General features: G+C 32.5%; 3 protein-coding genes across 3 annotated transcripts; 1 reads left to right on the forward strand and 2 right to left on the reverse strand.

Moving 5' to 3' along the window:
* Positions 1-1,270: 1,270 nt before the first annotated feature.
* Dbp21E2 (putative ATP-dependent RNA helicase Dbp21E2) lies at positions 1,271-4,081 on the reverse strand. The gene is made up of 5 exons (XM_090120254.1): positions 3,499-4,081; positions 3,055-3,326; positions 2,618-2,790; positions 1,923-2,199; positions 1,271-1,536 (listed from the first exon to the last, which is right to left on the reverse strand). Exons 1-5 carry the CDS (start codon positions 4,007-4,009, stop codon positions 1,285-1,287), a joined length of 1,485 nt encoding a protein of 494 aa, XP_089976380.1. The 5' UTR covers positions 4,010-4,081; the 3' UTR covers positions 1,271-1,284.
* A 1,021-nt stretch (positions 4,082-5,102) lies between these two features.
* On the forward strand, positions 5,103-7,424 carry LOC149909186 (uncharacterized). The gene is made up of 4 exons (XM_090101529.1): positions 5,103-5,124; positions 6,773-6,995; positions 7,122-7,183; positions 7,258-7,424. Exons 1-4 carry the CDS (start codon positions 5,103-5,105, stop codon positions 7,296-7,298), a joined length of 348 nt encoding a protein of 115 aa, XP_089957655.1. The 3' UTR covers positions 7,299-7,424.
* Positions 7,425-11,377: 3,953 nt separating this feature from the next.
* Positions 11,378-16,192, reverse strand: LOC149909187 (ecdysone oxidase-like). The gene is made up of 4 exons (XM_090101530.1): positions 16,104-16,192; positions 14,053-14,186; positions 13,186-13,319; positions 11,378-12,844 (listed from the first exon to the last, which is right to left on the reverse strand). Exons 2-4 carry the CDS (start codon positions 14,183-14,185, stop codon positions 11,378-11,380), a joined length of 1,734 nt encoding a protein of 577 aa, XP_089957656.1. The 5' UTR covers position 14,186; positions 16,104-16,192.
* Between the last annotated feature and the right edge of the window lie 624 nt (positions 16,193-16,816).

Consider the following 16,816-nt stretch of genomic DNA (forward strand, 5'->3'; position numbering starts at 1 on the left):
TAAATAGTAGCTATATGAGTTTTTGTACCTTACAATTACAAGCTTCCATAATAAGCGTATAAACACGAGATCCACCTCTTACATACAGTATACATACAGTTTAGGAACCTCTGTGGACTGTTCTAAATCCATAAAACAAACGCCGGAGGACACAAACATAATTAATAACTCTTTTATCTATAAGGCACGTTTAGGTTATAAAAAATTGGGTACGCAGGGTGATTTACACCGCCGCGCTGTCCCAACACTGATCTCGAGTCGTTATGAAAAATTATTTTAAATAGCCATGTCACGCTAGCGATTAGAAATGCTCTGATTAATTTTGTAGTCAGTATACTCTTTTAGCTATTTTTAGGCATTGTACCTATATTAAGATATGTTTAGCCTTTTTTTTACAGTGGGGAAATCTTCCAAATATACCCACGGCCCCGGGGAAGGAGCCGTGGGTTATGTCGGATTCTTACCGACTAAAACCCCACTGTGTTCCATCGAGCCGCTTTAATGATGGGGCCGCGGGTATTTGTTAGAATTCTTCCGCGACCAAGATATGTTTAGCCTAGTTTTAAGTTATTGAATAAATTGAAAAATATTTTTATAAATGTGAAGAATAGGTAACTATATCTTAAATGCGAACACGAAAAAACAGCTATCGTCAAAGTATTCGTATCGCGTCATAGAGATTAGAGAACATTTGTATGGGAATTTGAAAAAGCGCCCCTCCGTGCGTGAAAGGAACTAGTTTTTATTTGTTAAAATAGGTAGCGTAAATGATCACGAAGACGAGTTTTCGTGCTCGCTCTGCTAATTTTGTAGATATTATATTTGAACCTATATTGTGTACCTGCTATGTTTAATAAATAGGTATCTCAACTGCGAGTAATATCTCGAATCTAGATTATATAATACTAGCTTTCCGCCCGCGGCTTTGCCCGCTTTGTCTAAAACACAATAAATTATATACTCAAACCTTCCTCTTGAATCACTCTCTCTATTAAAAAAACCGAATCAATATCCGTTGCGTAGCTTTAAAGATTTAAGAATACATAGGGACAGAGAAAGCGACTTTGTTTTATACTACTATGTAGTGATGATACAGGAGATGAAAAAGTAATAACTAAAAATATGTATAGTTCTACCTTACTCCTCTTTTAATTTGCTTTCTGCGTACTTCCGTTTGTGTGAAAGATGAGTAGAGAGAAAGCCAGTATCTATTTATATCTACTTTACGTCAAATTGTAATTTCGAGAAAAAAAACAAATAAAACACACAACACGATCTATCACTTTATTGTACCGAACCAGACATCTTAACAATTCTATTCACAATCTGGCGCTTAATATTAGCGTTCACATTGGGCAGCTCTTTATTCCGTCTGATTGCCTCTTCGATCCTCTGCACCAGCTGTATCTCTCGCGGCCACGCTATGAAGTTCGTGATAGTGCAGTCTGAAGGTGAACCGAGTCGGCCAGTACGCCCGCAGCGATGGATGTAGTCAGACGTGTATAGCGGGAAATCGTAGTTGATAATATGGCCGACCTGTAAAAAAAACCTAATTAAGAACTAGGAGATGATGAGAGGCATGTATAAAGTAGGCGGTACCCAGTTGTTTATTTATTTTACTATTTATTGTACCACACCATTAAAATATATTGTTATACAGATTGGACGTAAAGTAAAGACGTTTAATCATTGTTTAAAAAACTATTGCTAAAAATATATGCCAGACGCAACTCCACTCTATATTAAAAGTGTTACATCGTGGAAACATAGAACATTGCATGAATTAATCGATTGCAAATGATTTTTTAACTCATGCTAACATGATTAACAAAGACAAGAAAAATGTAAATAACACTGCACTCCTAAAATTTATGTAATTATTTCTAAATATGGTTAAATCTTCTTTTTTTTTTCTAACTCACCCCAGTTGTATCCAAACCGCGGGACGCGACATCCGTGCTAGAAATTACTCGAACTTTTCCCGACTTAAACAAATCCATATTCCCTGCTTTCAACGGCACAGCCATTCTTCCATTAATATTCAAACATTCTACGTTATTTTCGTTCAGAAACATCGATACAAAGTCACAGGTAGCTGTTTTATTTGAGAAGATCATCACTTGTCGATTCATATTCATGTCTGCTTGTACTAGTTTCAACAACTCGCCCGGTTTTTGTGCTTTGCCGAGACGAAGGAATCTAAAAAAGAAATTGAGAATTATAACATATTGATTGACAAGAAACCTTTAAAAAAACTTGTAAGAAAATGTATTTTGGATATATTAATAATGCTTTTAAACAATAAGCCAAAGACAAAAAAATGTGTGGTAGCTACAGCATATATCATACTTATTTGTGACTTTATGAGTCATGAAATATAAAGATTTGTTGTGCACTATTATGCAAAAAATATATCATCTTAGATAACACAGAATTCACAAACATTATTATATTTAATTTTCTGCAATAAATAAATACATTGTAAACAGTAAATTATTAAATTTACATACAATAAGTATATGGAAAGTTACTAGCGTACAAAAAAATCTTACATTAGTAGGATATAGAAAAAATACTTAAATATAATTTTCCATTGTGCATAGCTAAAACTACTTACTTGTGGGGAACATGCGGCAATATTCTATGAATATTATTAGTCGTAACTGTCCTTAGTGACTGTGGGTCCATGAAAGCACTGACGGACTCTGGCAACTCATGCGGTAATGTTGCACTTACTAATGTGATCTGGCAACCCTCAGGCGGGGTCTTAATTTCACATTTGTAATGTATCTAGAAAAGTAAGAAAAATAATTTTTACAAATTTTTTAAAGATGGACAACACTTAAATTATGGCTATTGATTGTCTAATAAATAGAAGATCATATTATGTTATTAAAATAATAGGAATAAAATATTAATATAAATTCTTAATACAATAAGAACAGGACTTAAAATTAAAATATCTTATTCCTAGAAATATATAAGAAAAACTATATTCCTATTGGTATTTAAAAAATCTACTTTCCTAATACAAATAATAATTACAAAACATACCCTAAACTTCTTCAACACAGCTGCCAATTTATCGATAAAAGTGTCATCCAAGAGTGTATCAGCTTCATCCAAAACCACATGATGTACATTGTGTATCTTATAAATGCCTGTCGTAACGAGTTTGCTGAATGCACCAAGTGTCGCGACTAGAACATCGCAGTATTCAATCGGAGGATCCAGTATTTTCTTCTTGGTTTTACCTCCTATCAGTGTGGTGACGTTGATGTTTTGGGTCTCTGCTAAGCTAGTGGCCACTTCGCCTAGTTGTGACGCTGAAAGAAAGAAATGCTTATTAAAACATTGGTTACTTACGAAGTCCAGCAATATTATGATACATAAGCATATAAAATCTTGAAAAATATTTGGCAAAACAGCATTTGGCACTAAGGAATAACTAAATCATGTCACAGACTTAAAAAATTTACATTACTTGTATTGACTTACCTAGTTCTCTGCTAGGCGTTAAAACAACAGCCAATGGGCTGTTAAACTCTTCCTGTATATGCGGTTTCCACTGCGATATATGTTGCAGAATTGGCAACATATAAGCTAGCGTTTTGCCGCAACCTGTCTCAGCTGTAATGGCCGTATTGTACCCTTGTATTATGGGCGAAAAAGATTTTGCCTGAATTACAGTTGGTAAACTATACCCCTGCTGCGTCATAACCTCACGTAACTCTTCCGATAGACCTATTTCTTCAAAACTCTTCTTAAACACGGGACCCAAGTCTTTCTTACTCGCATTCCCGTATATAGAAAAGTAATCGCCTTTGGATTTATCATGTAACCAACCTTTCGAGGCAAGATTGATAACCTCAAACTTTCCGTAAGTTTGCCCCTCATAGTGGTTGAACTCGGGTCGCTTGCATGAAATAATAGGCACTTTTTTCTTAGCTTGCTGGGCGCTATAATATCTACAATAAGATAAGTTTAAAAATTGCCTGAGTTTAGTCATTTTGGATAGTTTTGTAACTTTTCATATTTTCACAAATGACTGCAGTTAAATTTGGCATCCATTCAATGTTTACATAGTTGACAGACGACACTGACATATTATATGACGATCTAATTGTCATTTGTCAATTTCTTAAATTCCGTTTTACGCGTAGTTAAGATAAATTAAATTATAAACCACGAAAACCTTAAACCTTAACTCTTTTTTTGCGAGTATAGCTGTTCTGTGGAAAAAACCTTGATAAAAACCAATTACATAGATATAAACATATCTAGCAAAACTTTTTTTCTTGATTCTCTGGCTGCCAAGACTGTTCTCAAGTCAAAATAACAAACAAACTGAATGCTGCTGAAATCAATAATTCATATTCAATGGAAAGGAATGCTGAATAATTATGTTAGAAGATAATTGTATGGTGTAGGTCTTTAGGTATATTTAATTAAAATAATGACTTTCTCTATTATCTCGTACAGACAATAATAATAATTATTAACTATTAGATAATCTAATCAAGATTCGTTTTCAGGTTATCAGACAGATTTTACTTTCGAGCTTTTCTCAATAAAATAACAATTTTGTGACCCCTTTTTTGTTGTTATATGTATCGTTTCTTTATTTTTTTTATTTTCATTACATAATGCCAAGAGTTTCATTGGCATAAAGATTTTTATCTAGCGTAAAGTAGCAAATGGTAAAAAATGATGATGTGTTTTTAAAGTTATATATTGCACGACTCATGATGCGAAGCATCAGAGAGTGCTTTACGATCGAAAAATTTTTTTTATCTAATACCTTTCTAATACAAAGTATTATCTAAGTTAATTTCACATAAAAACCTTCCTATTCAGTTACCTTTTATCAAGAGATTTGACGTCAATTAGGACATTCACCTGTGAGCAAAAAAAAATTTAAACTAAACAAAAAAAACCTAGATACGAGAATACTAACAAGTTACATACTTGGAAACATGAATTTATCGTTTAGTCTGCAAATAAAATAAAACTGGGTTGAAATGTAAATAAGAACATGAAAAAGAATAGATTTCCGTCCGCGGTTTCACTCGCGTGGTAGAATAAAATTGGCAGTTAAACTAATGACCCATGTCCCCGAGTGGGGTAAGGGGCAGATGCAATATGCTGTTTCACTGATCTTCTGTGAACTGATGACTGTCCTGCCAGACCAAGACATTTTTTTTTCTTCGTCTCCTCCGAGCATTGAAAGGACCCCTCGGTTCTACGCTCATGCATCAACCACTGTACCAAGGAGGTGGAAAATTGACAGTAATTCTCACAAATGTCACGTCTGTCGGGAAAAACGTTTGACGAAAAAGTCGTTTATTTTTAGAATTTTTTCTGCCAATCTCAATTCTCATTGACGTAAGCTCATTTACGACAAACTCAAATGCATGTACTTGATGGTATTTTTAATCATATTTTTAATACTCATATTTAATTAAGATTTAAATATAAATTCAGCTATAATGAAAAATCTATGGATTAAGCTTAAAGCCAAATATCATATTGCATTAGTTGAACTTTTAAAAGGCTTTGTGGACAATCCTACTAATATTATAAAAGCGAAAGTTTGTGAGGATGGATGTATAATACTTGTATAATATATGTGTATGTGTAAGTATGTATTTTTGTTACTTTTTCACGAAAATACTACCTACTGAACCGATTACAATGAAATTAAGCACACAATATATAGACTATAGGTAACTTGGATTAACACATAGGATAGGTTTTATCCAGAAATCCCAACGGAACGGGAAGTATGCGGGTTTTTCTTTGAAAATGCGGGCGAAGCCGCAGGCGGATAGCTGGTAAATTATAAAATTATTTAAAAAATCTGGAAAATATTAAATTTTCCTTTAATAATAATATAATGATAGTTAATTAACAGATCATTAGATGTAGGTAATTGTAGCTCGTAGTTGGTATGTACAATTAAACGGCCTTTTACCTTTATGACTTCTTGCTTCTACGTCAGTAAAATATGTTTTAATGATAATTTTAATTGCTCTATTTAATCATTTGATATTTAACTAAGAAATTAATTTTATTACTAATGAACCAATTGAAAACACTCTGGTGATCTTTCGAGCTGTAGGTGACGCATTTTATTATCTTTTTTCTTTATTTATGTAATTGAGAAAAGGAAATTTACCTAGCATTTTTAACATAATTTACATAATTTTTGAGATAGGTACCATGGATACAAAGAGTCAATAACACCATAACAAGAAAGTGGTCAATGAATTCGAAAATAAGGTTACGGTCGTCAGGCTCATGTTATATTTTTATTTATTTATTTATTTATTTATGACACTTTATTGTACATATAACAGGAATTTAAAATAAGAGAATACATAAAATTGGAAAGTGTACAATAGGCGGCCTTATTGCTTAAGGTGATGAATTAATTTTTCTAACATTTACGGCCCTTTTTAAACCTTCGTAATTTTTATATTATTAAAGTTGTCGTGATGAAAATTCTTGACAAGAAAGTTCAATAGTAACACAATACGTCTACCGTTTTAGAAACATGATTCCATGATATTTTCTCGATAGAAAAAAAATACAAAGTTCTCATTGTTATTTTTTTTTAATCTCTGGCATCTTCAAAATAACAAACGTAAAGTTACGACTTTTTGGATATTAACTTTAAAATATACAACCGATACGTCTACCGATTTAGAATTTGGAAATATGCGATGGTTTTGAAATAAACAAGAAATACTTGAAATTAGCGCCTGACCAGCCAATATAGCGAGAGCCGCTTCCTACCTTCCTACCCCGATCGCTGCACGAGTCATTCCCGCTACGGCCGTCACACGGGGAACTTGTGTCGCTTGCGCAATCGTAAAAAAGGGTGACAACACGATAAGACAAAATGAGACAAATGGGGACAATAAAGAAAATAAGAAGAAGAAACATAAAGGTTGGAGGAAAAAGAATGCTTACAATTGGAACAAATTAATGAAGTAAGTTGGTTTTATTTTAAATTTGATGATAATTGTATTATAGACGATGTTTGATATGTACCCCTGTTTTAAGTACATAACGAATGTGTAAGATTTTTTCATTTATAGCATAAATAATCTTTTCAGAAATCCGGAATCCAGAAGGAAAATAAACCCACTGATTGTTCACAATGTGAACCCACTCCTTCGTAAGTACCTTTATTCAGTCAAAAATGTATGTTATCAACGCTCTACTGGTTTTATCGCATGATTCCATTTTTAGCAAAAAGCAACAAAGTGCAAAGAAATAAAAAATCATGGTGAACTTAGTGGAAGTATGGTGGACGTAATATGGAATTATGGAACAGGAGCTCGTTGGAGTAGTATTATATTTTAAAAAAATACGAAAAAATTTCAAGAATTTCTTAGTAGGTAGGATAAGTATGTTGTATAAAGAATTTGATGTTGATATTTATTTCATTTATACTTACTACACCTGTGCGGGAAATTGCTTAGTACTAAAACCGGTTTATATTCCTATTTACATAGTAATGTGAGTTTTCATTTCGAAAAATTTTGTGTAAGTATATTAAATTGAGTTCCTGGGTGATCTGGAAACACAATTGGGCCCGGAGGATGGCGCTGCAGTCACTCCTCCTAATCACATGAACCGATTTGGATGAATATTTGTGTGCACATTTCATTGTTGTGGGATGATTGGTTGATTCGTTTTCACATTAGCTAATATTATGTATTTTTGTTGTTAGAAAGTAAACTTAATTTAATGTTTATAATACATTATTATTGGTATAAATAAGCCAGTGTTCGTCTCACATTGCTGTACCTGCCTACCTATCCTACCAGGGCCTAACTTTGTTCTGGCTATTTTATTTTGATTATTTGTAATGAATAATTACAATTTTAATAGAGTGCAAAAAATAAATACATGCGTCAATATATTTTGTGTTTTTTTTAAACAATTTTTTTATTTAAAAAAATATCATTCCGACCGCGGCTTTGCCCGCGTGGAATTAGGTTATATCGTGAATCCTGTTTTATCCCACAGAAGTGTTCAGTTCGGATAAAAAGTATCCTATGTGTAAATCCAGGCAATTAGCTATATTTTATCAAAATTGGTAATGTAGTCTTGACGTGATTAAGTAACAACTAACAAAAAAATATACAAATTAACATCCAAAGTTTCGCATCAGTTTTACTGTATTAGCGATATCTTCCACTCTTGACTTTGACTGAGAAGAATTAGGGTTTATAACTTCTTTCAGAAATAGTACCTTTCATTTCTGGGCATGATGTAATATCTACGTCAGCATCAAATTCTATCTAAATCAATTCAGTAGTCCGCGTAATTAGGTACCATTTCATTTTTTCAGAGTAACAATATTTTTTGTTATTTTAAAGATTATTTATAACCTGTACTATTTTGTAATAAAGTAAACATTACGAAATAATAATAATTAATAATTATTAATAATGTCTAAGTAGTTGTTAAAAAGAAGATAATTTTGTGTTTATAAGCAAGAAAATAAAACCAATAAATCAACAATTAAATTATAACTGTATGACGACTCCATACATGTTTGTCCCGAGTCGGCCAGCGGCAGCGCGGCGAGTATGCAAGAATGACTTCGCGCACACCCGCGTTCGCGATAGCGAGCTATTAGACTCCGCCCGCCAAGCAGTGGATTTTTTTTTGTGTATCGTCTTAAAAGCAATCTCTTCCAGGCAACCATAAAAATAAAGGACATGTAAGACATTGGTAAAAAGCGAGGGCGCATCAAAAAGATTTAAAAAAAGAATAGATAACACAAATAATTCATTACTAATTAAAGAATAGACATAGATAATTCAGTATATATGTATTAATCAAGTTATATTTATATTATACATACAAATTAAATAAAAATAATAAGTTAAATACAAATTAATAAATATATTCAAATATATATATATATATATATATATATATACAGGGTGTCACACTTATTTTAAGGAAATAACTTGTTTTATATTTGTTATTTGACTTTGATAATTCTATTTCCTGCATGTTTTTGTTTCATTAGATAAAATAAGCGAATGTCCGTTATTAGGTACCTATGTATAAAACTTCAAAGAGCGGCTTTAACCGACTTCAAAAAAAAGGAGGAGGTTATCAATTCGGCCGGTATGGTTTTTTTTTATGTATGTACACCGATTACTCCGAGGTTTCTGAACCAATTTACGTGATTCTTTTTTTGTTCGATGCGGGATGGTGTCGAATTGGTCCCATAAAAATTTTATTCGGATAGGCCCAGTAGTTTTTATTTTATGAGCATTTTTGTCTGTATTTGTAAATGTTGCAAGTGCAAGTTTGAAGTCGGTTGTTTTTAACGCAGTTATCACTTGTAGGTACGCCTAATCTGCAGTTGTTATTATTCTAAGTAAAGACAGAATAAAATAAAGAATTTGTTTAATAATTCACGATTTAATTTGATATTTTAGTTTTATAGCATTGAAATTCTTTTTAAATATAAATCGGAGCGAAAGAGGTGGGTTCGAATCTCGACTGTGATCGAATTATTTAGGAATGTCTTCCATTAGATTCATAGCCTTCTAGCATTCATAGGCTTCAGAAAACGAACACAACTTTTGTGTGACGAACAAACCATTTCTTATGTTATTTAAATTATATTTACAATGGCATGCGATGACCTTGAACTTTTATAGTCACCTCGCATCAAAACAACGACAAATGATAAAATTTAACTTACTTCAAGGCCATAATGTAAATTACCGAAACCTTTATCCTTGATGTTTGTACCTTCCGCTAAAAGGCTGGTTTTATCGAACCATATTTAGAACATGGTAAATCTAAGAGTTTGTGTGATTGAACAGACATATCTAAGAAACTACTTGATTGAATATTAAAATATGTATGTGTAGGTAATAAGCTACAAAGCTTATTTTATAGATTGTTTAGATGAACGATTTGAGTATGCACAAATTGGGCCAGCTTGTAGCCAGATGAAGGTACTACGAGTGTTGATACCTAATAATCAATCACATCTTAATATGTATGTGGTCAGTATCAGGTCGCGTTAGAACCTATAGAATAATATATTCTATTTTATCAGTAGGTATGTAAGTAACTAATTTGCTAAGCTTTGATTTTTATCATTAATAAACACATTATTATAACAATAAATAGGTATTATTCACAGTAGGTACCTATCTCTACCTAGAGATTTTAGATACGTATTTTTTACAAATAATTTCTAACAAAAAACATCTTACAAGATTTGAGATAAATAAAAATTCCTGTTATCATAAATAGCAAGTGTATAAACAGCCTTTATTTACCCCGTTATTATCACATTTGTACTTAAATGCTTTTCACATTCACAAATCAAAGAAAATATGTAAAAGAAAATATTTACTAAGTATACCTACATTCCATGTTCGATTTTAATCATATCAGAGGCCTTCTCAGCAATCATAACAACGGTGGCATATGTACAGTAGCACCTCTATAAGTCGAATATCAAGGGAGACGCCAAAAAATTCGAATTATAGAGTTTTCAACTTATGGAGGATTTCGACTTAGGCGGATTTTGATTCGACATAAAGAGTTTGAGGTTTATTCTTATAAATTTTGAGTTAGAGAGGTAAAATAAATTAAAATTCAACTTGCAGAGGTCACAAACATGTTTTTATTTAATATAAATCAACATTATTTCAAATCATTTTAAAATAAAAAATATGGCATTAAAAAAGCCAGTATTTTTTTGCTTTAGATAATTTGGTTGTTCTCTAGCATTTTATAATCTATAAAGAGCAGAAAATTCTTCTTTTTCAAAGATACTGGTTTGCTTTATAAAATTTCGTAAGGTATTCAATGCGGTTCTTGCCTCTTTGATGGAAACCCATGGAGCGCATGTACTATTCACGTCTTCTATGTCATCTTAATCATTAGTAACGGTTTTCTGAGCTACTGAATTGATAATTTCGTCATCAGATACTTAACGCAAACACGTGTTTCGTGAGTCATAAATTAATTATCGTATACTCCTAAAATGTTTTCTAAGAAACAATAGTGTACTTGCACTGTCGGCAAATTCTTAAAGTCGGTAACTTATTTTTGTTCGAACAATAGAGGTAATAAATTCCAAATCATCAAGTTATAAAGGTTGTAAAATAAAACGTTGCTATGTTCGAGATACAGAGGTCAAATTTGATTTTTCGAGTTATAGAGTGAAAATATGTACCAAAATGGCTTGGAGGGACACGGTGATTATTTCGACTAACAGAGGGTCAAAATTTCAAGTAATAGAGGTTTTCGGGTTTGAAGGGAAGGGAACAAGACATTTTTTCGAGATTTGGAGGTTTTTGACTTATCGAGGTTCGACTTAACGAGGTGCTACTGTATTTCCACGGACGATCGAAGGCATTATACTAGCATCCACCACTCTTAGTCTAGTTATTCCACGAACTTTTAATGTCTCATCTACAACTCCTTTCGGTCCCATCGCACAAGTACCAACGGGGTGGTAATGCGTCCCAGACATATTCAATACAAAACATTCCCAATAACTCCGAGTTCCAAATGTTTCTTGTTTGCATTGTTCCACGCCTAAATCAGCGACTTTATAGGATGCTCTCTTGAAAAATGTTGAATTAAGAACCGATATGTAATCTATTACAGAATCAGCAAATTTAGTAATGTCGCTTGAATTGGAAAAGTAGCCTGTACGAACCTCCGGGGTACTCTTCGGATTGCTTGCATTCAAACGCACCGAACCCTTTGAGTCCGGATGTATTAATGCAACGAGAGCAAAGAACATATTATGGCGAGATGCGTCAGCGGCTTTTGTACAAATTTTATCGTTCCATGTAAAAACCTCGGTACACATCAAAGTACCGAACAGAGATCCAGTCGGAAAAGGGAACGCTGTGACTTGATAATGGGGGTAGGTTTGATTTTTGTCGATCGCCACGCGTCCCATAATACAAGGTTCAGGGAATTCATCCAAGTTTCCAATAACGTTCAGGTCACTCAAAAACGCTACATGTGTCTCTGTGCCCTCAAGGAATATCGGCACAAGAGGATGGTCATGTAGATTAGCACCAACTTGCGGTGAATCTAAGATGGTCGTTATTCCTGATCCTTCTAATTGATCTTTCGGTCCCACTCCAGATAGCATCAAAATCTGTGGACTTTTAATTGCACCTGCAGAAAGAATAACTTCCTTGTTTGCATTTATTCGATATGTTCCACTTACATTAGTTACTACAACGCCTACAGCGGTATTGTCACTGATAATAATTTTCTTGACTTCAGTGTTTCTAAGTATATAGAGGTTTGGACGATCTGCTATAGGGCTTATATAAGCCACCGCTGAACTTTGCCTCAACTTATTGTTAATTGTGAATTGTGGTTGTGAATATCCAACTTGATCGTATCCATTTAAATCGTCTAGGATTTTATGACCGTTTTCTTTGAAAGCATTGAGGTATTCTTCAGTATCTTTTTTCCAAAGATATTTCGTTATGCCCAAGTATCCTTTGGTGCCATGTATAGAACCAGATTCGCTGTTGAGTATATCCTGGACGGTAAAATTTTCACTCTTTATGTAATACTGAGTGACATTTTTGTAATCCCATCCTTCGTTACCTAGATCGACCCATTCTTCAAAATCTTTCTCATTACCTCTGACGTAATACATAAAATTGATACCACTCGATCCTCCCAGCATTTTGCCTTGAATGTAGTAAATGCTTTTTGATTTTTGTTCTTGACTAGAGTATTCATCATTAATAGACGTATAGGGCCAGTGGGGCAAAACTGGTGAAGTTAATACTGATATTCCAGGGCTCTGTGAAAAAAACACATACAGGACGTAGGTTATTATGAAAAAATTACAAGAATTTAATTTGAAATCAATCATATCTTGAATAAATGCTGCATATGAATATAAAATACAAATTCGTTTTTCTCACAGGAACTTCCAGTTATAATAATTAGATTTATTATATGGACATGAAAGTACTTCCAAATATGTTATAAATATTTTTTTATTAAATTTGTTCGTTCTAAATCTGCTCATCAACGACATAGGTACATACTTAATTTTAATTTTATTTTAGTGGATCCTTCATGAAAAGAGTGCGACGTTTATTGTTAATTATTTAATATTTATAAACATCTCAGACATACATCTGAAGCTAATGTAGGGTAGTCACCAGCTTCGATAAGCAACACAGTCCAATTGGAGATCTCAGTCAGTCGGTTAGCAACCACGCTACCGGCAGCACCACCGCCTACTATCACGAAGTCAAAGCTTTGATTATCTGTAAAACAAATTCATTACATATGTATCGTACTTCCACAGATATTTAATATCATAATACTACACTAGTAGTACTGCCAAATAAGTACCAAAAGGCAATCATTATCATCATCAACATCAACCCATTATGTTCCCACTGCAGAGACACGCTCCTCCAATGGAGGCACAGGCCATAATTCCACCGCGCTCGCCAAGTGCGGGTTGGCAAATGTCATATTATGTCGTTGAATTTTTTTGATGAGAATCAAAGCGAGGAAAGAAGGAAAGCGACATGTCGCTTTCCTCACGATGTTTTCTTTCGAGCAGTGGCAATTATCACAAAAGACCTTAGTATAAACCATATTGTTTCTTACAAGGATTAAACTAATAATAAAAAATATCTAATTATTTTATAACTGTATCATTAAAAAGTTATTATCTCTTATGAATAATTGATAAAAAATAACTATTGTTTTCAGCCAATTGATTGCAGGCGCCTTCAAAACAACCTAGTATTATAATATTATCTGTGAAACAACTAATAACCGTGGTGCTATCAGCTCGTCCTAATTTCCTTTAACTACATGTTTTTTTCAGAAATTACAGTATTTTTGCAAATAAATATTTATGTTTCGTAGGAAATAAATTACATTGATGATAATTAAATTACATATTATCCACCGCTCGCATCCCTAGATAAATACACGGACATTTATCTGTAGATTTAAAGAATAAGATGCCGACATTTTCCTTACCATAAATTGAAGCCTGTGACGGGTAATTTTGTGTAATTCCAGACGTGAGAGAAATGATTACGAGTTGAACGGCTGCCAACAACGGTGCGACAACATTCACGACCAAATAAGACAATACGTTTGTAAGAACCATCCTGAAAAATTGTTAATTATTATTAAAAAAATAAATTGTTTTCACAAAAATTTAATCGGAATGCACTAGAAAAGAAGAATCATTAAAATCGATTTCCCAGTAGAAAGTTCTGGAGTAACAGACGCAAAAAAAACATTAAAGTAGTATTGAGGACCTACTCCTTTTTTGAAGTCGGTTGCCAACACCTTATTTCATAATTGAATAATTATAGACAGTTCCCTATAATACGACTGTAAAACTAATATAACCGAGGTAAACTAAGATAATTCTATAGAATTATGATTGATGTCCTTTATCGGCCATCGTAAGATTGCGTCAATATTGTGATGTTTAAGAGGAAAGTTAATTAGAAATTAAAAGTCAAGTATAGGTCGCTTATTGAGTAGGTACTCCGAAGAAATCGGCATAAATTGGATCGATCTGACTTGTAATAAAATATTTTAGTAAAAATTTGTTTTTTTTTTTTAATTTCGCCTCCCGATTTGCTTCCTGCTTTTTTTTAAAAAAATGTTCTAACATTATGTGCTACTGTATGATATGATATGAATAAATAGTGCAAATAAATAATAATACGTTGGTATCTAATGTGTTCACGATTGCTATAAAACTTCTATTCCGGATAATTTCACTGTTTCAAGTGATTAATAACAGTCTGATAAAAGTTTACCACCAATGGTAAATAATTGTAATAATTTACATAATAAAAGACCACGTTCACAAGGGAATTAAATTCAGTCTACAAAATAATAAATAAAAATAATTTCTTGCATTCAAATTGCGGATTTTTATTAATTATTTAGTATAAATAAATTAAAACGAAACCGTTTTAAAATTTCAGAAACGCCCCGCTATACCTACAACCCTCTTATTATATAATTTTTGTTGCTTGACCAATATGAACGTTGTTAATTTTTTTATTATTTGTCTAAGCGCTACGTAGAGACGACGCGACCGCGACGTGACGTAGAAAAAGTTGCAACTTTTTTATTCAAATTTTTGGCTACTATGGTCCCCGAAAATGTCTCATGAAAAGCCGTAGGTCGAAAAGCTCGTTCAAAATAGTGAAAATTATTATATAAAAATTTTCTATAGAGGAGTATATTATTCAGTTACGAAAGACCACAAGTAAACTACAGATTTGTGTGAATTTTCGATAATATATTTAGTGCTTTATTATAAAGTTAATTAAACAAGTAAGGTAAGAATGGAGATTAGAAATCATTTGAATACAGTGTTTATGTGTTAATAATTTTGATATTTTTTATTTTTCATTTTATGGTAGTTATGTAAGTATCTATGTTATTGCACGCCTCATAAGCGAAGCGTTGAGGTGGGTACTACTGTCACTTCGCGCAAAACATCTGATTTTTCAAACTTAAAATGTCTTTATGTATCATACATTGCACTTGTAAGATAATACATACACACACATATTAAGAAAAAAACACTATTTTTAACGTTCATGATATTTTTGATGTCATTTTTGTTATTTAAACTAGTTAAAAAACAGTTTAAAAAAGTTCTGTCTTGGACGTCCGTGTGTCTGTATGTGCGGATCCTTTTTCTTGTTAACACGATAGCGACCGAAATACTTTACTTATCGAGTCTTTTTTTTTCTCTTACGCTTGAGTATGCTCAGGAATAGAACCCTTTCATTTTTCAGGGTCTGATTCGATGTGGTTTAATTGTTATTAAATAAACAAAAATAATAATTAATAAATATTTATTAAAAAAAAAAATTATGAGGCGTGCACTTTTGGATTTTCCAAATTATTTTTTTAAATACGTTAATTTTGTAAAAACAACGTGTAAAATTTATATTGTGTCATGTCAAAACACAAAAAAAATCTCGGTGCCCTTCGCAACTAGGAAATAAACTTTACCCTAAACTATAATTGTTATTTGAATTTGTACTTACTTTTAATGATTATATCTGTTTGTTGTTACGCACATAATAGCAAATTAATTAAAGTTAGAATGTACTTTTTTATACTATGACGTCTTCCCTCAACGTGGTATGTGATATTAATTCAAATTATCATATAACAGATCTCTTATATATAACATTAGGAGGCTTAAAATCTGTCCATCGTTAACCCTTAAAGCTTTTCTGTCACTTTTTTAGTACATGTACTTATTGCCGTGTAAATCTTGAACGTTCCAAAAAATCTAGAAAATTGTCTACGTTGGAGAAAGTACGATAACAATCCTTTATTTTTCTCCTACATGCTAATTATAGAGAACATTTCGTTCGTGTGCTAGGTGACTGTTGAATTTAGGGATTCCCGGAATTAGTGATGGTTTGTGTTTCTGGTCAATAATAGCTTTAATGAAATAGTTTCCATGTTTGATTGCTATTGATTTAACTTTCAGGTGAGATAAACTGTTGTTTTTGCTCTAAAGATTATGAAATATTCAAATAATTCTATGACAAAATATTCGAAATATAGCTGGTCCGTTTTTTGGGACAGTGCCGTAGATACAGGTAACTAAGAACCCATTGGCATGTCCCAAGAAACGGACGTTGCCATGATTCGTACTTTAATAAAATATCACTTTTATGGGAATTTCTTGCTTAAGAGTCTTTAATTATATGTAGAATTATTTTTAATTAAGTTCAAAATGACGAAT

This window comes from Colias eurytheme, chromosome 4 (assembly GCF_061535395.1).
Source record: "Colias eurytheme isolate Ceu_HAF_F1 chromosome 4, ilColEury1 Martin Lab GWU primary, whole genome shotgun sequence".
Classification (NCBI taxonomy): domain Eukaryota; kingdom Metazoa; phylum Arthropoda; class Insecta; order Lepidoptera; family Pieridae; genus Colias; species Colias eurytheme.

What these genes read in the sequence shown, in the direction of transcription:
- Dbp21E2 (XM_090120254.1), bottom strand. Translation starts at nt 4,009, where the DNA reads ATGACTAAACTCAGGCAATTTTTAAACTTATCTTATTGTAGATATTAT. An exon ending in TTGCCGCATGTTCCCCACAA is followed by an intron (nt 2,200 to 2,617) that starts GTAAGTAGTTTT and finishes TTTCTTTTTTAG; the next exon opens with ATTCCTTCGTCTCGGCAAAG. An exon ending in GCGGTTTGGATACAACTGGG is followed by an intron (nt 1,537 to 1,922) that starts GTGAGTTAGAAA and finishes TTTTTTTTACAG; the next exon opens with GTCGGCCATATTATCAACTA.
- LOC149909186 (XM_090101529.1), top strand. Translation starts at nt 5,103, where the DNA reads ATGACCCATGTCCCCGAGTGGG. An exon ending in GACCCATGTCCCCGAGTGGG is followed by an intron (nt 5,125 to 6,772) that starts GTAAGGGGCAGA and finishes GCGCCTGACCAG; the next exon opens with CCAATATAGCGAGAGCCGCT. An exon ending in CAATGTGAACCCACTCCTTC is followed by an intron (nt 7,184 to 7,257) that starts GTAAGTACCTTT and finishes TTCCATTTTTAG; the next exon opens with CAAAAAGCAACAAAGTGCAA.
- LOC149909187 (XM_090101530.1), bottom strand. Translation starts at nt 14,185, where the DNA reads ATGGTTCTTACAAACGTATTGTCTTATTTGGTCGTGAATGTTGTCGCA. An exon ending in GTCACAGGCTTCAATTTATG is followed by an intron (nt 13,320 to 14,052) that starts GTAAGGAAAATG and finishes TTTGTTTTACAG; the next exon opens with ATAATCAAAGCTTTGACTTC. An exon ending in ACCCTACATTAGCTTCAGAT is followed by an intron (nt 12,845 to 13,185) that starts GTATGTCTGAGA and finishes TTTTTTTCACAG; the next exon opens with AGCCCTGGAATATCAGTATT.